Source organism: Fusarium redolens (genome assembly GCF_020744475.1).
Source record: "Fusarium redolens strain MPI-CAGE-AT-0023 chromosome Unknown BKA55scaffold_6, whole genome shotgun sequence".
NCBI lineage: Eukaryota > Fungi > Ascomycota > Sordariomycetes > Hypocreales > Nectriaceae > Fusarium > Fusarium redolens.
In genome coordinates this window covers 1571475-1593456 of record NW_025763669.1, presented here as the reverse complement: position 1 = coordinate 1593456, position 21982 = coordinate 1571475, and the positions used below count along the sequence as shown (strand labels likewise).

At 48.2% G+C, this 21982-nt stretch overlaps 5 protein-coding genes across 5 annotated transcripts; 1 reads left to right on the top strand and 4 right to left on the bottom strand.

Annotated features, from left to right (window-relative positions):
- Window positions 1-728: 728 nt before the first annotated feature.
- On the bottom strand, window positions 729-3341 carry BKA55DRAFT_508386 (uncharacterized protein; the record flags this gene model as incomplete). The annotated part of the gene is made up of 1 exon (XM_046187422.1): window positions 729-3341. The coding sequence occupies one exon, from the start codon at window positions 3339-3341 to the stop codon at window positions 729-731; it is 2613 nt and encodes an 870-aa protein (XP_046051186.1).
- Window positions 3342-4306: 965 nt separating this feature from the next.
- Window positions 4307-6996, bottom strand: BKA55DRAFT_688625 (PLC-like phosphodiesterase; the record flags this gene model as incomplete). Its single annotated transcript, XM_046199239.1, has 2 exons — window positions 4307-4478; window positions 5684-6996. The coding sequence occupies 2 exons, from the start codon at window positions 6994-6996 to the stop codon at window positions 4307-4309; spliced, it is 1485 nt and encodes a 494-aa protein (XP_046051185.1).
- A 1524-nt stretch (window positions 6997-8520) lies between these two features.
- BKA55DRAFT_736960 (SUR7/PalI family-domain-containing protein) lies at window positions 8521-10273 on the top strand. Its single transcript, XM_046201355.1, has 2 exons — window positions 8521-9203; window positions 9256-10273. The coding sequence occupies exons 1-2, from the start codon at window positions 8938-8940 to the stop codon at window positions 9812-9814; spliced, it is 825 nt and encodes a 274-aa protein (XP_046051184.1). The 5' UTR covers window positions 8521-8937; the 3' UTR covers window positions 9815-10273.
- Window positions 10274-11725: 1452 nt separating this feature from the next.
- BKA55DRAFT_538000 (uncharacterized protein) lies at window positions 11726-13294 on the bottom strand (the record flags this gene model as incomplete). The annotated part of the gene is made up of 3 exons (XM_046189985.1): window positions 11726-12823; window positions 12876-13085; window positions 13130-13294. The coding sequence occupies 3 exons, from the start codon at window positions 13292-13294 to the stop codon at window positions 11726-11728; spliced, it is 1473 nt and encodes a 490-aa protein (XP_046051183.1).
- Window positions 13295-14340: 1046 nt separating this feature from the next.
- On the bottom strand, window positions 14341-21793 carry BKA55DRAFT_592871 (uncharacterized protein; the record flags this gene model as incomplete). The annotated part of the gene is made up of 11 exons (XM_046195458.1): window positions 14341-14871; window positions 14950-14982; window positions 15033-15577; window positions 16061-16065; window positions 16099-16221; window positions 16260-16315; window positions 16542-17020; window positions 17122-17260; window positions 17313-18926; window positions 18980-21034; window positions 21377-21793. The coding sequence occupies 11 exons, from the start codon at window positions 21791-21793 to the stop codon at window positions 14341-14343; spliced, it is 5997 nt and encodes a 1998-aa protein (XP_046051182.1).
- Window positions 21794-21982: the final 189 nt, after the last annotated feature.

Here is a 21982-nt window from a genome sequence, read left to right as displayed (position 1 = left end):
GAATCGTCTGTTCTCTTTCCCTATTGGATATCTGACATTCCAGATCTCCAACATCCCCGACCCCTCACAGCCCCGATATTCAGGGGTACCCATTCCAGAGGCCAATAGCAGATCGTCTTCAATGATGTGCTACTGTAATAAACGCCTTCACGCGAGATTGAGATCAAAGAGAGGGGGTCCACTGCGCCTGAAATGGCCAGCATAATCCACTGGGGAATGTCACAGGTTTTGTTACTGGACAGGCGATACATTTCTCAAACATAAGCGTCAAGAACTACTAATATGGAGCATGGACGCGTCAACTCGAAACCCACTGATACGAAGACAGCAAGTATGATCGACGTATTTATCTCCATCAAAATTCATGCCTAGCACGTGTTAAACCAAAGAGTATAGCACTAAGCGAGAATATGAATCGTAGCCATTCCGGTTCATCTTCATCCGAGTCTCATTACATGTTTCGCTCATCACATTCCTAACAAAAGCCATGCCTTTGTCTTGATGCTTATGTTTTGAGAACATCCTCAAACTCCAGCAACTTAGGTCTCAGCATAAGAATGGATAAAACAGAAGCATAATTGAATTCATCGTCAACGCCCGACGTCTAACTTACTAAACTCTAGCCCTGAGCCCGTCCAAATGCTCTGAGTGCCTGCCGAATTATGGCCATACACAGATCTGAATGCATAATCATAAACATACATGTGCCGAGTTGCATATTGCGCATTCTACAGCACGTCCCATTGTGCATTCCACGGATTGTTCATCGTCGTATAGTCGACACCATGTTTATAAGAACTGGTCAGTTCCTCCTGGTCCACTCCGCAGTGTGTCTGTCCATCTCTTCCGGTGAACCAACCCAGTCCATACGTCTTACCGTCATCAAGTTTCTTCGCCATCTCTGTATTGTTTAGCTTCGAGGTTCCCACAAAGTTGTACAGCATCTTGCTCTGGTGGATAAAAGCCAGAATTGACGCAATAGTGTTGGGCTGACGCGGCAGGAAAGGATGGCGTCGGCGGAAGAACACCATGTTTGAGACAACAAACATGTAGATCAGTATAAATAATGTGGCGCCGAGGGTGATATAGAATGAGCGTATCGTCTCCTGTCCAGAGTTGAGTAGTTCGCTATCCTCCTTGTCGTCCTTCCACTTCCCTTTGTTGTATTTGTTCATTCCATATCCTGTCATAAAATCTTGCCCATCCACCGTTGCAAGGCTGGTCACAAGGATCGTCAGGAACTCAGCCATGACAGTACCAAACCCAACAAGAAATACTAGAAAGTGGCCGTTCAAGAGCGCTCGCAGTGGCATATAAGCAAACGGCAGTGCGGTGTAATCAAGAGTAAGAACCTTTGAGTGCGCATGTCGCTTCGAAAGGATATAGTAAGGCTCCATCATACGAACGGATGTCTCCATCGCGCCCCAGCATAGCTTGAGGATGACGGCCAACGCTGTAACAACCCAGGCAGCCTTGTCTGTGATGATTTGTGCGGGGGTGAAGAGAAAGGTTGGGATCAATACTGCAAAAATGATCAACCCGATGATGAAAGGGATACATCCCATTGGACGTAGCATCAGGGGATGTGGGTGCTCAGAGAGATGGGTCCCATCATCCTGTTCGCTGTCCGTTTCCACCTTTGTGCTTGTGCCCTCGTAAGGTGCAAGCGAAGAATTTCTCAGCATGTATCGACGACGCTTCAACTTCTGGTGAATGTCTTTATGCTTGGCTGTGTCCATATCTTTGAAGTCCATCAAGACATGACTCACTACAGCCATGCTAGCAAGACCAGCAATACCTCTAACATCAGAGAGTAAGCCTGATCGTCGAGTCTGTAGAACATATAGTAAGCCGCAACCCATGGCTGCACATAACACCAAAGTAACCGTCAAAAGTCGAGACCAGACCGAAGCGACAAAGATCTCCTTCATGTCACTGGGGTTTTCCATACGCTCCTTTCGGCTCGGTGTAAGTATAATCGACGCAGCTGCACAGGTCGGTACGAGAGAAACGGCCATTGTCGAGGCGAAAGAAGACAAAGCCACCGCATAGTGACCAAGTTTGATTGCACGAAAAGGTCGCCAGAAGCTGTAGCTTGTAACATAATCGGCATTGATTGACTTGGAAGCTAGAGCACCCTGTTGTCTGGATAACTGGTAGAAAGCCTCCAGGCGGCGGACTTCGAAGTCGGTAAACTGCCAGAATACGCCGAAAGTGACCGCAACTACTGTCGGTAAGAATTTGATTGCAAAATAGACAAAGGCGTCAATATCCTTGGGCGACCGGAATTTCACTATGGGCTTTTTGTGAAATCGTTGAAAGAGATACTCCTGCGCAACAGCCAACCCGACCGAGAGTATAATCAGCAATGTGAGGTAGGGCCATCGCATTGTTGGAGGCTTCCAATTCGGCTGAGGATAAAATATTTCCGTCTTGCCCTCCTTAGTTGGGAAAGTTGATCGGCGGAAATCATTAGACGCAACTGTGCTGAGTCCCTCGATGCTGCTCAGGTCGGCGCCTGGTCCTTCCTCTAATATCACCTCAATGACTTCTCCTTTCCGATTGGCTTCGTCCTGTCCCCTCTGTCGAATCGTCTCGAATCGGCCAAGATGCGCAGGTGGTTTGCGGCGCGAAAAGGATCGCGACAGACTCCTCTGGACAGTTGGGGTCGACGATAGAAGTTCGGCATCGCGCATCTTGACGTCCGCGTGGAAGCCCTGACCCAAACCTCCTGTCAACATACCGCTAGCCTCCTGCGCCTGAAGCTTCTTCACGAAAGCCTCATCGTGCGAGGTCATTGGCCCTAGCGCGGCGCTCAAATCGAAGCCAGGAGACACATCGTCCTCGTCCTCCTTTATCGGGTCATAGCGGCCAGAGTGTCCCATAGGCGCTGCACCACCAAGCAATGACAAATCGTATGCTTCGTCTTCAATATTCTCTTCTGGAATGGTTCCACCGAGAGGTGAGCTGTATGCACGCTTGGCTCTAGAAGGGAACCGTGAAGGAGGAGGTCCAGCTGCAGACACGGGCGCATACGATCCTCCCGCTCCATTATAGCCAAATGATGTGGACCAGCCAGATCCAGCAGCGTACGAATGTCCGTCATATTCCTGTTGGGGAGGGCTAGAGTGTCCTGCATAGGAGTCTAGAGACACCATGGATTCGCGACCGTGAAGCTGAGGGTACGAATTATCGTCGGAATATATCGTCATGGCAGAGACGCGATGGCTCAGATGTGGTTGGCTCGTTGCGAACCTTTGCGATGTGGTTGCAAAGCCAGCAGAATGATATGGCTCGTAAGTTTGAAAGGGCTCTTCAGCTCGGTCATCTTGGTATGCCATATTGCACGGCTCTTCTCATTATTGAGTATTGAATGTTTCTTCAAGACAATGGCTCTCGGCCCAGGGCAACAGTTCCAACGTTACGCTATGATACGAATCGATCGCTCGCGGTATGTAGTGGGCGGGGCACGACGCGCAAAAGAGGGACGGCCGATCGAACAATGAAGGATTTGACGATGCTAATAATCTGTCGGTTATCGAGAGGGAATGAACGATAGATAAACGAGAACTACACAAGGCAGAAGGGATGAGAAGGGAAGATATGATATGGAATGGACAAGCCTGCCCCTTGATGAGCAGCTTCAGCCGTTCAGCCATGAACGGTAATGAACGTCCCATTGACTACCTAATCCATACCTACCTACTGTAGATGGGTCAAACTAACGCTGACTAGGGACGCCTTAGGCTACCTGGTCCAGCCTCTGAGGGGCTTAGTTGAGATCGGGCGGATCATTAACCTCTATAAGGCTGGGGCTGGACCTGTTTTCTGGGTCTTTCCCCCACGAAAGATCATGTGAGATCCCATATTGTGTCCAACTGCCGTGATAACCCTCTTCAACTGTGTCTCATGCGCTGTAACACAACACGATAATTAAGCAGTATTATTTCTCCAGTTGCTTATTGACTCTCATCTAAGCGCTCCAGACGCCCGGCGGCTATCTTGTATAAGCCCATGGAGGCGAAAGCAATCCTTCATGCCTTAGTAGTTTCCTTTCTTTGATCTAGATACCTACAGTAATCATCTAGATATCCAATCAACACTCAATATAGGCGGCCTCCGCCCTTGGCTCTCCTGAGCAATCCTACTGTTTTTATCGCACAAATACGGATACTGTGTCCAAGACATCGAGGGGTCATTCGACTTCAGCTTCAAGCCTCAAAGGCGCAACTAGGTTCAGTCTAGCTAAACCGCCTTGTCATCAGCTACCGGAAGTCTCCACGATACTTACTTACTTCTGTTCTTCTTAGCAAAGCTGAGGGACCCTTTTATCCTCCTCCTTCTTCTGCTTCTTCTTCTTGTCTGTGCTTAAGCCTGAGGGCATCGGGAAGAGGCGAAAGAGCATGAGGTTTTTCACGGTCAAACGCAGCAGGTATTGCGCTGCTGAGTTGTTTTGTCGTCGATGCTGCAATGCAACCCTACACAATGTACCTTTTTGTGAATCCTCTCTCCCGCTGTTGTGGTACCCGTCTTTCTCGTGGCACGCTACCACTCTCGCATTCGTTTGGAGGCCAGGCTTGGCTTTTGTATCCTTTCCCATTGTAGTGAGCTGGCCGATGCCAGCCCTTAGAAGTGCATGCATGACCAGTTGTCTTGGATGGTGGGCTGTCTGCAGACCCCTGATTTATCGACGATGTTTGTCTGGCTATGGTATAAATAGAACCGATCTGACCAATTATTGCATACTCATGTAGGTAGGTCAGTCTTTGCGCAATGGTATCTGTAACGGGCTCTAGCGTCGACACTTTCCATCAAAAGCCTCAACCTCAGCAAAGAATACCAGCAGAACACAATTCACTCAGCATCATTCTGCCGTTACTTTTAGAATTCTGGCACATGATTTTGTGATCATCGATTTCTCGACTAATCACTTTACGATAAGTGCATTCTCGAAGCCCATTTTCTGTTGCTCTGAACAAGTCTGAGGACTTATTCGCGGAGATCAAGGCCTATGCCATGTGGGATACATACCCTATATGCTCCTTCTGCGATTTCGTATCAAAATAGTTACATGAACAGTTCTCTTCTCCCGTGCAGAGCTTAGGAACTACTGTCGGGTAGCGCGAATTATACCTTGAACCGGTTTCGCATGTGAGTATCGAATCGAGTAGGACCTTTTCCGTTGAATATAGTGAGCTACACAGGTGCGGGATTCATATTGTCTACCTATTGACATGTATGATGAGCACATTTGGTTGTAATGTCCAAATGCCACAATAAATTTACATCGTATATCGGCATAAGGCCAGCAATTTATTTTTGATAAGATCAGGCTATGCTTCAAGGATAATGCCTATCGAAGTTGAAGTAGATATTCATTCCTGCTCACTTAGACCATTTCCCAAGTTGAATAGGGCGAGATACTCGGTGAATCGATCTGTTCTAAATTAAGAATTTCTATTTAGAAAACGAAAATTTGTTCTATATCCAAGAACCCCATCCTCAATACAAGGAGTATAGGTTTGTGGTGAGTGATGAACCTGCTCGTATGATGTCTTTGATGCCAAAACCTCCAGTCTATGCTAAACAAAAATCAAAGCGCTTCTATCGCTATGCGAACAGAACCAGTAACAAATACGGCCATATATTCCATGCTCACATCTAGAACATGAGGTACGCTGACATTAATGCAGCCACCAGAGCTGTCATAGACGCAGCTTGGTATGTATGTGGTGCTAGGCTGGTGGTACCGCAACAACTGTCACGGTTATATGTCACGTTGTTCATCTGCGCAGCAACCTCAAAGACAGAGCCAGGGAAGCCACCGTAATTATAGTAGTCCACGTTGAGGATATTGGGAGCCCGACCCCAGTCAGAGCGGCAGTTGTTGGCCGCAACACCCAAGCTGCCATATCCCGTCACGTTATTAGTCTCGTTGAGTAGTGCAACAGCGGGGACCAGAATTTCAGCACCGAAGACGTTGAACTCGGCGTTGAGGTTGTGGTTCATGAGGTACAGGCGGTTCTTCGCAGATTTCTCGCTCAGGTCTGGAGGTCGTTGAACAGTGCAGGGGAAGTCGCGATCCAGAGGGTCAAAGGGAGTCTCCCACATCTGCGTGAACTCATCGAGAAGCCAGGGGTACTTTTTCTGGTCCGACACGTAGTCGATGAACATGATAACTCGCTTGCCACGAATGATCAGGTCTTCCAGAGTGGGCCAGTCTTCAAGGGCCATTGGGAGGTAAGGCGCTTGGTAGACATACTTTAAGATGCCGGTCTCTCTGATGTACGGTACGTAAAGATCTGGATGGGAGTAGTTTCCGTTTCCAAGAAGAATAGTGACAACATCATATGGGTGGTCGTCAACCCACTTTCGTACTCTGGTGAGCCAGTCGGTGATGGGACCCGCGTCAAGAAGATCGCAGGTTGAATGACAAAAGTGTGGAACTGACGAGTTGCTAGGGAATTGGATCTGGGCCTGAAGGAAGCGAATGCCATCATTAAGTTGTGTCTCAACCTCAAGCTCCTGGTTGGAACCAGAGTTACCCGGTCTTACGAAGGGTGAGTTATGGCAGCCAACCATTGTGATATTACCGTACTTGCGCTTGCAAAGCTCGACATAGTTGTTACAGGGCTGTGTGTTTGTAGGCTTTGCTTTCGTCGTGGCAGTTGAGGTACCATTTGTCGTGGCGGTTCCTGTGCCAGTCTCTGTCAGGTTGCTGGTAATGGTGGTGCTGTCTGTGGCATCTGTGGGGAAAAGGCCTGTGAGGGTGCTCGTGAGTTCGTCCGATTCGGTGTCGCTGGAGCCCTGCAGTGTGATCTTAGAGGCGTAGGAGGAATATGCGCCTGTGGGAGGACCGGTTTGTCGTGTAATTTTCTGTGTTCGTGTGCCTCCAATGAAAGTGAGGTCTGAAGAAGCTGATAAATCGACTGTCTGAGCCGCTACATGACTGGAAGCCAAAGCCAGAGCCACGAGAATTGAGCTGCAGAGCTTCATGACGGGAGACTGATCCTGAAGAATTTGTGACAGGCGAGAATATCTCTGGCGAGGCACAGGATAAGTTGGAAGGGCGATAGGAAGGAGCTCGCTAGTCGCAACAAGCTTTACAACTGGAGCTCAAGGTCCACCTATTGCAGCCGGGGCCGCGTTGATTTAAAGTGGTACAGGACCAAGGGAGTTCTTGCAGATAAAGCAGGCCGAAGAAAAAGAAGAAACAAAAGTGAATCGTGCTCTTGATGAGGTAGAACAAGATCGAACCTAGTGCGATCTGCGACGACTTGCGCAGTCCTGTCTATGATCCCTGCTTGAGAAACACCAGACCAGTATCAGGAGAGCCACTTTTGCGAGTAACGACAGATCGGCGAGATGAAGTGGGTATGATACGTAGGAAGAGAAGGCCTCGAGTAGTCACTGTAGAGACCAGTGAAAGGATGTGATACGTGCGGCGGATGGGAAACCTTCTTTCTGCACTGCCTTGCTTGGCTTTTTAGTCAAGAGTATCCCAACCTTAGACGAGATTACGAATAAAAAGAGATGAAAAGGAAGAATCCAAGGGAAAAGGAGAACGACTGTGTGATAGTTGCTTTGTCGCTGCTTGGCATGAGAGTAAAAAATACTGAATGAATTGGCTTAGGTTAGTAGGTTGTTAGTGCTTTCTTTGATGATGCGGCCTCACCCGCTGTGACATAATGACATGTGTTTATGAATAAACGGTTAGTCTAACTATTTAGCGGTAATAATGGCATGAATTGACAGTGTCAATTGGCCAATGTTGAGCCGCAAAAATAGACGCAGAAGTCATGTTGAGTTTCTGACTGTTTCCGTAGCGCTAAGAGAGTGTCAAATACGTACCCGAAAATCCGAGCGAGTAATCGTAACCACAGCGCTTGTTGTTCACGACTTTTGCTGGATGGTGTTGAAACGCGTCATCATATTGGGCCGCAGCTAAGACCCAGCCGGTAACGCGGCACATCACTTCCTTTTCTTCACCTGAGGCTCGGTAGTTTGGGGCTAGAGTAGAAATGGATTGGATTGGATACCAGAGAACAAAAGCGAAAGCCAAGCACCAATAACCTATGATGGTGGCATGGCAACTTGTGTTTTTTTAGTCGGTACATCCAAGACCTTTTCTTAGGCGCCCATACAAAGACTTTCCATTTTTTTCGACCTGTTACTCAGGTAGGTACTATACTTAGCTCTATACCAACTACCTTATGGTATCATAATACGGGCGGCTGTCCAGGTTCTTCATCCAGCTTCAATACGTAGACAAATAGAGATCTATCGCTCAGCTTTCCGAGGTTCTGATGCCCCTTACCCACAGACCCTAGGCCTTCCCTTTGCCGCTGCAATGTCGCTCCCCAGGGGGCTGTATTGCAGGGGGCATTCCACTAGAAGCACAAAAACTCTCCACCGATGGATGTCGCCTAACCATTTTAGGCCAAGGTTTCGGAAGGGCCCACGACCCTTTAGGCGCCTCTTCGATCATGGATTGCATGGATCCATGTCTTCTGGCAAGATCCTTGGAATTGGGATTTTCCCTTCATCATGACGATTGCTCCACTATCACTGTGAAAGCGGTCGCTCCTTGCTCGCTCCCCCAAGTACCTTACAGCTGGCGTTGATCATTTGGCTGGCCCACTTCGCAACGCATTTCTCTACTGCACCTTCTTCATTATCCTGTCGCTATCTTTCTTTTGTTCTCCGGAGTGCGAAGCCTTTCGTAACCCCATTTGTTTCTTTTGTTTTTGTGGATTGCGTTGACATTCAACCGCATACCACTCCGTGACTATCGTTTCCTTTCATCTTTCTTGTTCTGTTCATTATTTGTTTCATCACTAGTATTTTGCAGCACAGCCAGCAAGCAACTAGAAGGCATCACCAACATACGAACGAGCCCTTTGGTAGCTTACTCCGATACCGCAGTGCCTAGGTACGATGGCGAACGTGCATAGGCGAAACACAGCTATAGCTGCTAGCACGCTGTACTTTCTGTCGATACCCTTCTTGATTCTCGTCATAATCGGTAATACCCATATCAATTCGACATTGAACGACATATACTTCTTTAAACTTGATGTTTCTCAAGTTATACCAATCTCAGTCGATAATTCGAGACTTCTCAATTCTGTCGCTCGGAGTTTAGGTCTGCATGATTTCTACCAGGTTGGACTCTGGAACTTCTGCGAAGGCTACAACGATGAGTATGTTTTCCATCTTCTCATGAGGCATACGATAGCTAACACCACAAATCAGAGGCGTTACGTACTGCTCTAATCCTAAACAGTGGTACTGGTTCAACCCCGTCGAGATTCTTGTCAGCGAACTACTCGCTGGGGCCCAGATTGCACTCCCTGCTGAGGCCGTCACCGTCCTCAACTTGCTCAAGATAGGCTCTAGAATCATGTATGGATGTTTCATGGCCGGCATATGCATCGACTTTGTCCTTATTCCACTAAGCCTTCTCGTTATTCGCACCCGTTGGTGGAGTCTGGTAATAACAGTTCTCGCTTTCTGCACAGCGATTCTTATTTCGCTCGCAGCTATCATTGCAACTGTCATAAGTGTTGCTGCTAAGGTCGCACTCACGGCGCAGGATCAACTCAATATCAGGGCAAACATTGGCATCAAGATGTTTGTCTTCATGTGGCTGGCTGCTATTTTCACCGATGTGGCATTCCTGTTACATGCTGCTATGGGTTGCTGTTGTAGACCTAACAGGGATGAGCCGCAGTGTCTTCAGGGAGAGATGAGGGCGGCGCATCCAAACCTTCGTCATCGAAGAAGGCATAGGTCTTCATCACATTCGTCGTAGGACGCTATGCGGATCTAACTTCAGCTTCGAGGCCCTGCTGATGTACAAATTTGGAGAAAAAGCCTTCGGCCCAGAATTCCAAGATCGTTGAGAAGCTAAGGCTCTTTAAGTTCTGGGACACGACATGAAATCAAAAGCCTGCGCAACAACCAGAATTGCGCGCTTATTTAGACTGTTTGGTTCATTGCATTACGCGGAGCAGGGAATAATTGCATAGAGAATACTCATTTTAGATGTTTGTCGCCATGAGCATAAGGGACGTATAGTACATAGGATATCACGGTATAGACAGGCGGGCGAGGTCAAGGGGGTAGGCCTTCCAACATGATTGTGTTGAGCTCTACCAAAGCGGACGAAATTCTTTCACGGCGCTGAGGTGGGCTATGAATTCTTCCGCCTAAATAATACAATACACTTTGAAGAAAAGATAGCGTCATAATAATCGTTTTTGGATTTCAATTGAACCTTCTGTCATGTGAAGATCTTAATTATAATACTTAATGGCCATGAGAGTGCCTCAAAGGACTGCTAATACATTGTTCGTGATGGAAGAATATGCGTCGTTGAGCTCGAGACACTCAACCTCTTGCAATTTGGCACACAACTCATGAACTTCATACGTCACCTAGAATGTCACGAGATTTCAAGTCTCATGGTGATTATATTTCAGCAAAAATATTGACAAAACACAAGATAATATCTCGTGCAACTGACAATGAATAAGTAATACGACCATAGAAGGAACAGTTCTTGACTTCTTGTGTGTTCTGCTAGCACATCTACTCATGCAAGAAACACCACTGGCTTTATACGGCCACTAGTGAACTATACAATGACTGTGGTCCCTTTGGCCAATGGTTCAGCCTTGATGGTCGTCATCTTGTCATACGCGGTTCAAGCAGCACCATGACATGCTCAAAGCTCGAGCTCCTCTCGACATCCTTGAAAGGGGCGCCGACGGCATTCATCCCAGAGAAAACTTCTTAGATATTTCTAAAAAAGAAGAGAAAAAAAGAAAAAAAGAAAAAGAAAAAAAAACCCACACCCGCAAGATCAAACTTGTTTAAGAACCTGATTCTTTGGCAGAGAGTATACTGCGGCGAGTGGCAAAGTATTGGAGAAGCACTCTCGAGGCACAGCGCCCAATATGAGAGCGGAAGACGTTATTCAAACCATTATAAGAGTGGGAAAGGAAGGGGCATCGGAGAGATGTCCGACCTGAGCCTATGCTTCTGTACAAGGCTGGCAAGGACAATGTGAATTGGAAGTTCGAAGGCAACAAAGAGCTTACCATGCGCAGGTGAAGCGTTACGAACACCAGCATCCTCCTGGCGAGGGCACGTGGGGTGAAAGGGCACATGAAGATATTGAAGAAATGACTCTCGAGATCAACGGAAAGGCTGGTAAACCAGATGCGTACCACAGAGAGGCGTGATTATGAGTCGTATTGTGCTCCATCACGGGCCCAAGATACACAGAAAGGAACATGAATAGAGAATTAAGGAGGAGAAATAGAACCAGGAATTAGAGCGATAGTGACAAACGGTAAATGGAGTTCCAGAGTTCCAGAGATGTCCTTCAAAATTGAGAAATGGGAACAAAGGAGGAAGATATAATCTGGAGCAGAAGACGAAATCAGGGGGGCAGGACACCCTCATCAAGTGGTGCTTGACCACAGCTAGTTCTTTTGATTAACTATCTAATGCATCTAAAGTATACGCTGCGTCTTCATCTACCGTAACTCATGTGAGCAGCATTGTTAGCCAACTCCCAATGAACATGTCGCGTCCTGTGATGGGAGAAAGAACTATGGCTGCTTTTCAGAAGAATAGACTCATACTGCTGACCATAGGTTATTGCCAGATACCCGTTTTGGGGTTAATTCAATATGCCCGTTTCCCCGTAATCGAATCAGGCAGTTGGTGTGATGCCAGTCATAAGGTCTTCATCTTCTATTAGAGAATCAAAACCAACTCCAGGATCTGCAGGGTCCTTATCTGCCCGCTTCTGCTCCCTAACAGCGTGTTTCACGTACTCCTTGCTATTGCCCAGCCGTTCGTTGGCTGCTTTGTACTGCTTACCAAGATTTTCGATGTTCTGGTAACGCTGGGCAATCTCCTGGGCAAACTTTGCCTCTGTCATCGCCTCATTATCGTCGTGGAAGTGGAGATAGAGTTCGTCCCCATTGTTGCCCGGCTGTAGCTCGCCTTTTAGTAGACCTGAATCAATCATGTCTTGAACTAAGCGTGTGGTAGTATCGTCGTCCGTGAGGATTTCACCCGTCTCGGCACTGAGTGTTGATAGACGCACTTGGGAAATGGACACCCTTGTATAAATGTCGCGGAGGTTGATGATTTGCCACTTTGGGTACGCGGCCACTACCTCCGCAACCAACGATGAGGTGCCGTCTTCCTCCCAGACCTGATGATTGGCCTCAATGTCCGCTTTGAGCTGTCCCGCATTCGTGGTTGTGAACTGAGTGGTGATATTCTTGTATGGCGCTCCTAGTATGGAGTAGGTATTCTTGGCCATAGTGGCAGTATATGATGGAAGATTCGGCTCTTTTCCATCCTTAAGTAGCCCGACCAGCAACCACCGCTTGTACGCTTCATCCATGACCTTACTAACGCCCTTATCTTTTGACGGGTGCGTAATGACGCGCTCGAGAGCTCGGTAGGCTTTGGTCCAGTCTCGTCGTGACATGTAGCATTGCGCGCTCAGGTGATTATACTCCAAGACGGCAGAGCTCTTCACATCCCCAGTCAGGCCTGTATCGACTGAGATGAAGGAAGCGGAATGGATACTACTATCACACAAGAGTTTAGCGTCCTTCTGGCCCGCCATGCCAGGGTAGAACGTAACATCGCAATCGAGAACCTTGAGAGCGGGCTCAATCCAGGATGTCGAGTAAGCGATTTTGATCATTGTAAGATGGGTAGACGTGAACATGCTTCCTGTGGGATCGAGTCGCAGTATGGCGGCAGCCAAAGCCTCTACAGTAACACTTGTCTAGTAGCATGATGGTTAGCGCCTTGCGATGTCACGGAGAGATGGCGCATACAGTAAACAACGTGCCTGCTGCGACATATTCAAGCAGCCGTCGGAATTCAGAACCCACATATCGTATCTGAAGAGGGTTGAAGTTGAGAAGGAATCGGAGGATCTCGTCTAAGAGGGTGCTTCGTTCGATATCAGGTGGGGGGCTCGATGTTTGTAGTAAGAGAAGGAGGATGGCTTGAATTGTGATAGAGTCACTCGAGGGGTCAATGTTCTGGGAGCGTTAGCTAGAATTAACAAAGATACTGTGAGATTTACTTGTAGAATTTGGCTAGCATTAGCACTGATGACTTCCCGCTGGTTCGCGCATAGCGACTTCACAGCTGCGACATGGTCCCTAATAGCTGTATCATACTTCTTGACGGAATGCGCGGCGGCCTGAGTTGGCGTGAAGGCAGCTAAAACAGCCGCAACGGTGTCCATTCTCAGCTGGGCTCTGGATACTCAGGCTGATTCTCAATGTAGTTTATGTGAAACTGTGGAGTTTGAGTTGATGAAAGTATCACACTGATCTTCTCCCTATCATGCTCGTCAAAAATTCAAAGTGACAACGAAGAACTTTGTATTGTAAGCTCCCGTTTCGTATTGAGGTACGGAGAATCAGATGATGTGAAGTTTGTTGTTTCTCTCCAAGCTCATAGGCAACACTCATGAGCACAGCTCTCGCATTGGAGGGGTGGTGACGTTGTAGGTCCGGGAATTAGCCGAAAGAGCTTATCGTCCGGCGGATATCGATAAGGAGCTGCCCCACCACCACCACCAAAGGTTTAGGTGGGGGGTTGGAGATAGCTTCATTCGTCTTATAGTGGGGTTTTTGGAAATTCTGTTCGCCAGACAAGCATGATTCTACGAAACCTTTACAGAAACGAATCTCGGTCTAGACGTCGCTCATTGTCTCCTACATGCCATTCTGGCCCACTTGCGCAAAAATCCCACAACTAGACTTCACATTGCACAAGCACCAGCATCGTATGGCCAAGCACAACGTTAACTTAAGCCTAACAGCAGGTATTCATCTAATTCATGTAACACATAGATCCTGCCTGAAATCTAAATCGTTTGGTCAGCTCACCAAAGCCTATGTAACCCCATCGGAGTGACTTCTCATAAAACGTGGTTGGCTAATGACAGAAAAACCACAGATCATTCAGCTATCTACGAAGCAAGTCCCAATGCAGCGTCCCAGACATTGCCTTTCAGAGATTATACTAAAGATGTGGTTCGTATCTAATATGAAATGATCAAAGAGAAAAGAGAGTAATATCTAAGTTGCTGGACAACACATCAATCGAACAGCCTTTGGAAATGAGCCATGTACATTGACAGATTTCCAGCAGGTACATAAAAACAGAGTGAATGAGTCACTCCCGTTGCTTTTAATTCTAATCCATTGAACCTTGTCGAAAGTCTAGTCGAAATGTTCCTTTTTCTTTGTCTTCGTATAGGAAGGTAGTTTGCCCAACACACAATTACTGGCGAATATAATGACCAGCTGAGACGGAAGAAGGGCGAGGCGAAGATCCGTTCCAGCCCTGAATTGCCGGTGAAGTCATGAACCAGTCAGTCTCTGAACCTGCTAGTAGGCGCTTCTCGCATGCCGGAGCAGTAAACAGCCCCTCACGAGTCTGAGAGCGGCGATTTCCCTTGCTTGATTTCTGATTTCTCTCAGGGCCGATGGGAGACAGGACTGTAACGGTCTGAGGGGCATCCTCGTTGCTATCAGCTCGCCAGCCAGGCTGAAGGATGGCTTGGCTGCTACTGGCCGGCAAGTCTTGATTGCGGTGCTTCTGAAGGTCTTCCTGGTGATCTCGCCACCACTTGGGGAACCCATGGAACAGGCCCAAAGACTGTTGCGTAGCCTTGTCAAAGGGCATCTCGTGTTTGTACTTGCAGCCCTGCTGAGTAAAGGCGCAAGTGCCGTCGTGAATCCATTTGTCGCAATAGATCTTGGTTCTGCGTTGCTGAGTGGGTGATGTTGCAACGATACGATCAATCCTTGTCTATAAAACGATGTTAGTTTTGCACCAGGAAAGGACAATCACAACAAAAATAACGAAATACTGCCAGAGGCTGATTACCTGGAGGATATCAGATGCTGGGCCAGTTGGAGCCTATACACTCAGCATCGTTTACCTGTGTGCGCTATATTTAATTCACGTACCTTGAATGTGACAGGCTGATTCATCCCAGGAACCCCTCGCGGTGGCTGCATGTGTAAGTTCGGGAGCAGTATCATTCCCTGGGCGCTTGTCTGGGTAGCAGGCAGCTCGATGAGGGTTGGGACCATGTCTGCCGGAATTAGTCTCGTGTACAGCCCGTCAGGTCGCTTCACGCAGTACGCATAGCCGTTGAGGCAATCAGAGATGCTCACGGGCCCGCCGTCGCCGTTGGAAGGAGAGGGATTAGCTGGAGAACCCATGAGCGAGTGCTTAGTACCGGGAACAGTGCTGTTCATGGGATTTGCAGATGGCGGAGAACCTCGCCAGTTGCCAGATATCATGCTTCGTGGAGCAGAAAGCTGGGAGACTTGAGTGTTCTGCTGCCAGCCTCCATAAGACACTTGAACAGGATAACCGCTGCCACCAACCACATGAAAGTGGTTGTTGGAGGAAGGCTGAGAAAGATCCATAGAACTTGGTCGATTCATAATGTTGAGAGATGAGGAGGTGTTGGGACGGAATTTGAGCCCAGCGATGAACACGAGATCTTTTGATAATGTATTGAAGAGAAGGGTTAAATTTGATTTGATGGGAAGGCGAAAGAGACTAATGCTTCATCCGGGGATGATCGAAGTCAGGGTTGGTATCGCATAGACAGTCTTTTTCTAAACGATTCAAGAAGTGTAGCATCCAACGGCTATAAGAAACCTTGGCTTCAGGAGCACCAACGCACGGCTTATCAAGCGGCTGGGAGCTGGGAGCTGGGAGACGGGTAACGGAAGACGGGTTATAACTTCGAGACATGCGCTGGCAAACAGCAAACGGAGGGCAGCGCCTATGCTTAACAATACGGTGTGAAGGCTACCAGGGTGGCTCGAGGGCACGGTATAGGTAAGAGGATGGGGATGGGGATAACTGATTAATCTCAGGCGGGCGGTTTATAAGGCTTGACCACATCTTATACTTGAGAATACGGTCATCACCATGACATGTTTGCTTAAAATTGAGGCGTGCTTTGCAAGACATATACCACGACTGCGGTTACCTGCAGCTAGAGTTTGCCGTCACTTGCCATCAAACACTTGACCGAAAATATCAAATGAGGAACTAGGCTCATGTGTGCATTCATGAAAGTTTTCATTCCGAAGCCCTTCGCCTGTGCTATGCTGTCTATCATCTGGCCTCCCTATACTGAGGAGGTTAGTCATGCCGCTCACTTCCAAGGTTACTTGATAGCTTGCCATCTTCCTTCACTGGGTACCCAGCTCCGCGTGCATGATGCCGCCTGGCATGCAAACAAGCATAAATCAAAATGTCTGGCAAAGCAAAGGACTTGTTGTCCACTTTTAATTCACACCAAATGTGGGGGAATTATTGTATCAGCGCGGCTGCTTGCACTGAGCAACCACGTTTTCTCTATGTCCAAAGTAACATCATTTGTGCTGCGTTCCGCCCTTAGCGGTAAACGACCTTAGACGGTTTAGTAGAACCGCCTTGTGTTGTTTCCTGACCTCAGTCTCAGGTTCCGAACGTTGGACCCAATCAAGGGCTACTCTAACTTCGGCTTCTGAGCGAAGGCGGATATATCTGTAATCAACTATTTGGTTGTTAGGAGCATGGGGTTGGGTGGGAATCACCCGCTCAGGTGGTACAGGTTCTGTAGATTTGCCCTGGTAGAGGTAATTACCCTTGATGTATCGTGTGAAGTCAATAGGCATTCCGGTATTTATTGGGCCACTCGCTTGTCGGTAGGGGTTTTGCGTGGGGTAGCCGGGGATCGCTGTGCGTTTGTCTTGGGTACTCCGTTGCTGCTTGGAGTTTTGGGTGTCACTGATTTGCCCCGTTGGCTGCTGCTTTTGCTGTTTGGTGTGGTTGTTTGGCGTTTCTTGCCGGGTCCTGCGACTGGCTTTTTGCTGGTCGCCAACGACTTGCTGCGGTCTGGCGTTACCTGCGTTGGATGCTTTGAGGTTGTGGAGGTCTGCTTCGGCGTCTGTGTTGCAGTCTTGTTAATTTTACTTTTGCGGCTTGTATTTTTCACTGGTGTCGTGGACGGGGTTGTTTGATTAACAGATGAAATCTTTTGGCGTTTACCTTTTGTCAGTGACGGATCTTCCTCCTCAGACTCTTCTCCAGAGTCACCGCCAGCAAAGTCATCGGAGGAGTCTGACGGCTCAGCTTCGGCATCGCCAGGGATAGGGTTATCTAGGGCGTTCGTCTTGTAGTTGATAGCCTGTTTAGTGGTTAGCTGATGATGTTTAGGAGTTTACAAACCAATAGCCTACCTGTCGACGTCGACCACCGCGACCGAGAACCTCCCGATTTGCTTCGGCTTGACGCTGTGCTTCTGCCTCACGTTGAGCCAGAATACGATCCCAAACGCTTGAGTTGATAGCTTCTGGCTCAGCCGTCTCTTCGGTAGCAAGTCCAGCCTCGAAGCCGGACTTATCGTTGGACCATACCTTGGCATAAGAGAAGGATGCCCCATCGTCAGCTTTGCTTTCTGTATCGCCTGTTCGATCTAGAAGTGCATCAACAGCAGCAGAGTCATAGTGGATAGACTTCTTTTCGTAGTCATCGTTGAACAAGGCTTGGGCGCCGTGTTTCAATATAGACTCCAGATCATCACCAGCAAGTTCGTCGTCATCCATGCTTTCAATCAGGGCATGATCCAAAGCCATCTTCTTCTTACCGATTTGCATAATTCTTTCTTCGACCGAGTCTACGGTCATGAGCTGGAAACAAAGGACCTTCTTCTTCTGTCCAATACGATGAGCACGGGACAATGCCTGGATATCCTGGTGTGGGTTGAAATCAGGGTCGAGGATAATAACTGTATCTGCAGTAGCGAGATTGATACCAACACCACCAGCTCTTGTCGAAAGCAGAAACGCAAAGATGGGCGAGTCAGGGGCGTTGAAGGCATCAATGCGACGTTGTTTTTCTAGACTACTGATACTGCCATCGAGACGGCGGAAATCGTAGCCTAGGCCATTGAGAAAATCCTCAATAATATCTAATTGCTGTAAAAACTGACTGAAGATCAACACGCGATGCCCTCTTTCCTGGAGTTTCGGAAGCATGACTTGGAGAAGTAGGAGCTTGGCCGATGCCTCGATCAGGTTGCGTTGAATTACTGTAGGATCATGGTGACGCTCCTCGATAGCTTCGGAGTACATGAAAGGATGGCAGAGGCATTTCCGCAGCTGCATTAGAATGTTGTTGAGAGATCCACGTTCCTTCTTGTTCATCTTGCTGTTAGAGAACATGGCCTTGATGAGCTCGGGATTTTTGGCCATGATACTCTTCGAAAGCTTCTCCTGAATCACAGTCATTGTGACTGGCAGAATGATTTGTGTCATGGGAGGCAAAAATTTGAGAACGCCTGCTTTGGTTCGGCGAAGGAAGTATGGTCGAATCTTGTTGTGTAACTTCGGTAGCGTCTCCTTGTCAAGAACCGCATACTCTGCGTCCAATTCTTCGGCATTCTGCTTCTCATCAATGAACTGTAAAAGATTGAACAGCTCCCTCTTATTGTTCTGGAGTGGTGTGCCAGTAAGCAGAAGTCGAAAAGGAATTCGCATTGAGCGAAGAGCACCATATAGAAGGTTCTGGTCATTCTTCAAGCGCTGACCCTCGTCAACCACAAGCCCTGCCCAATTGATAGACTTGAAAAGGGTTTTTGTCGCGGGGTCCTGTGCTGAATCATAGGACATGATCACAACGTGTGCCTTCATGTCAGTAGATCCGTTGGGGAACAGCTCGTACTTGTAAGCAAGTGCCTGCGGTTCTCTTCCGCCGTGATAGGCGACCACTCGCAGCTCTGGCACCCACTGCTTGAACTCACGGCGCCAATTCGGACATGTGGCATTCGGAACAACAACAAGGAAAGGCCAGCACTATTATCATGTCAGTTTACTTGCCGTCAGCTTCCTGGGCGCCGGTGCCTTACCTTGGGGCTGTCTTGGACTAATGAAGTCACAAGACCTACAACCTGAACAGTCTTTCCCAAGCCCATCTCATCTGCGAGAACCACACTGCGGCCTGAATGGTAGTTCCCCAACAACCAATTGACTCCTTCTATTTGATATCCCATGAGCTTTCCGCGTTTGAGGCCAGCAGGTTGCTCGTTGATCTCCTCAAACGGTTCGGCCTTGTAAGTCTTGACTCGTTCTCTGATCTTGTGCTGAGGTTCACTCTTGAAGTATTTGCCCTCAACATACTCATAGTAAGCCTCCACAAAGGAAGCATAAATATCGCCTGCATCCTCTGATGGCGGCGTGTCCCACACAACGTCGTCGTAGCCAAGACCTTGAAACTTGACAAAGATCTTGCTGACGTTGGCCAAGTTCTCTAATTCGTCTTTTTTTGTCTTTGGTCTTGGAAGTGATGGGTCCAATCTGGTGTTGAGAACTATGTCTGGCATAAGAAACTCATCCGGAATGGCTTCTTGCTCACTAAGTTTCATCAAATCCTGCTCAATGTCTCTTTTTCCGAAGGATGTACGCATCGTGGACGCTGCCACGCCGTACACCCATGCACCCGGCTTCCAGTCACAGTGAGCATAAGATCGACTTTCCCACTTGATCAGGTATTCTTTGTCGTCCTCTCGAATCTCAGCATACATCGGTCGAGGGATTTGTTTGGCAAACTCTATCGGTATCGGACGCCATGCCACGAGTCGATGAATCTTGTGCCTAGCATTTGCGCACTCTTTGCATTGCCAGTCAATCGAATGGTCCTGCAGGCGCTCAGACTTAAGATCTGTTCCGATTGTTCCGCTTCTAGCGCCCGGAAGATGATCAACGTGCCAGCCTCGATGACATGAAGCACATCGGAAGAGGACAGCATCAGCGTTGTTAAGAAGTTCCGGAGGAACATGAGTGATTGGGTCAATGCCATCGTTCTGTTCACGAAGCTTCTCCTCTTGTCGAGATGTCTTCTTTTCAGAGAAGGCAGCGCAGCTGCGACCTGGAGATTTGCATGCCTGACACATGCTATGCCTGGGAGCACTGTCGTCCTTTTTATTTGGGACGTCGATACAGAACCTGCACTGCATGACAAAGTCATCCTCACCGACCTTGGTAACCATATGCTCGCGAGCACTGCGGTATCCCAGGCAGTTCTTGTGGTAGGACAATGTGCAGCCCTGACAGTAAATCATTTGGCCCCGTTGTCGTGAGCCACCGCAACTGTGACAAGTATCCATGTGCATGGAAGCAAACTCTGAGTCGGCGGGAAGAGGTTGAAAAACTTCTCTGATTGAGATGATCTTCGGAGCGCTGGGGGCCCTATCATCGGCAATATAGAAGGAATCCTCGTCCATTTGGGTATCATCTCGCATGTTTAGGGTATTCCTTGTCGCTCTGGAGGAACGCCGAGGTGCTTCAAACTCGATGTCTGAGTCATGAGACTTCTGGCGCAATTGAGATCGAGCCTTTTGTCGCATGCTCGCCGTTTGAAGACGCCTCGATTTTTGTCGGGTCCTGCTAGGGCGTCCTTTCTTGGGGGCAAGATCGGAGACAACCATAGGCATGAAATCATCATCTTCCTCGCCCGATGAAACAAGAGGGGCATCACCAAGCAGTTCGTCCTGGTCTTGACTATTGATGCCGTTCTTAAAGGACATCCCAGTCAGTTGTCTTGGCTGCCGAGTTCTCAACGATCTAGTGGCCCCTAAAGGCTCTGGCTGTAGATCTTCCAGATCATCTTCGTCAACCATCATCGCAGGACTACGTGAAAGTTGCTTGGTGTTCTCCCTGGAGCGAAGGCGTCGGGGTACGCTTCGAGACGAGCGTTTTCTCTGAACGGGCTCGTCATCCTCCTCCGCATCAATCTCCATACGGTCAGAAACAACAGACTCCTGTCCAGAATCCCACTCATCATCTGGTATGTATTTTCGCTTGCGGGTAGACATGTCGTCAAGTTCGTGTGGCAATAGGCCTTGGCTGAATCGGGCTAAGGCAGCTCTTCCGTTCTCAAGGGTAACGAGTTCAGCTGTAGATATCTTGAAGATAAATCAGTGCTTTGCGGTGAAAGTGGAAGAGAGGGTATTGAGAAGGGGAGTGTGCAAGTGTGTTACAGGTAAAGAAATGAAAAGGGGAAAAAGGCGTGATGAAGGAAGAGCGGCAGCGGGGGGGGCACAATAGAGAAGAATATGTTTGCGAGTTAGGCAGTGAATAAGGCATGTTATGAACAAGAGCTCGCATATTATATTTGCGGCTCGAGCTTGAGGCTGCAGAATAATAGCTTGAGCGGTACTCAAGCATATAGATAATAGCGTTTCTTGGCCATGCAGAAAAAGCAGCCTCGCATCTCCTTATGAAAGAATGAAAGAATATCCACCTACCAACTCTTGTCGCCCATCTGTAAACTCAACACGATACTTGATAATGCCATGATCTGGCGGGAGCTCCCCAAATATGAACTCGACGATATCGCTATGAACGGCCGAGTACTCGTTGCGCTTCTCAATAGGCATTTCCGGAATCGCAACCTCGAACCTGTAGCTGGGCCGAGAAAGTCTGAAAATGTCTGATCCATCGCCCTCGATTTGGGGAATTCCTTCTTCCTTATCATCATCTCGAGCGTTCATCTTTCCATGCACCGTTGGCTGCCGTCCCCTATCCATATCTACGTTAGCAGGCAGAGAACCGTTTGTTCCATTGAGATCCGCCAGAAGCCACTCTAGCGACCGCTCAATAGCGTTATCATCTTGATTTATGAGGCTCTCGAGGGGTTCGTAGAAAGAGTTCTCGGCGTCCATCTGGTGGCTGCCGGGTGCGTCGCATAAATCGCAAAGGAGATGTTCGTAAAGCGATCGAGACCTGGCGGGGTGTATAGGTCACTGGGTATACAGTACTGTCCGTCAGAATCAAGACTAGGTGTACAAATTGTTTAGATTAGTTTGACGAGCTGGCTCGTAACTTGATAAGCTTGCTGGTATGGCTGAAAC

Bases quoted from the DNA above. Each gene is read 5' to 3' on its own strand.
- BKA55DRAFT_736960 (XM_046201355.1), top strand. From the start codon at position 8,938: ATGGCGAACGTGCATAGGCGAAACACAGCTATAGCTGCTAGCACGCTG. The intron at 9,204-9,255 runs GTATGTTTTCCA...ACCACAAATCAG, and splicing joins TGCGAAGGCTACAACGATGA to AGGCGTTACGTACTGCTCTA.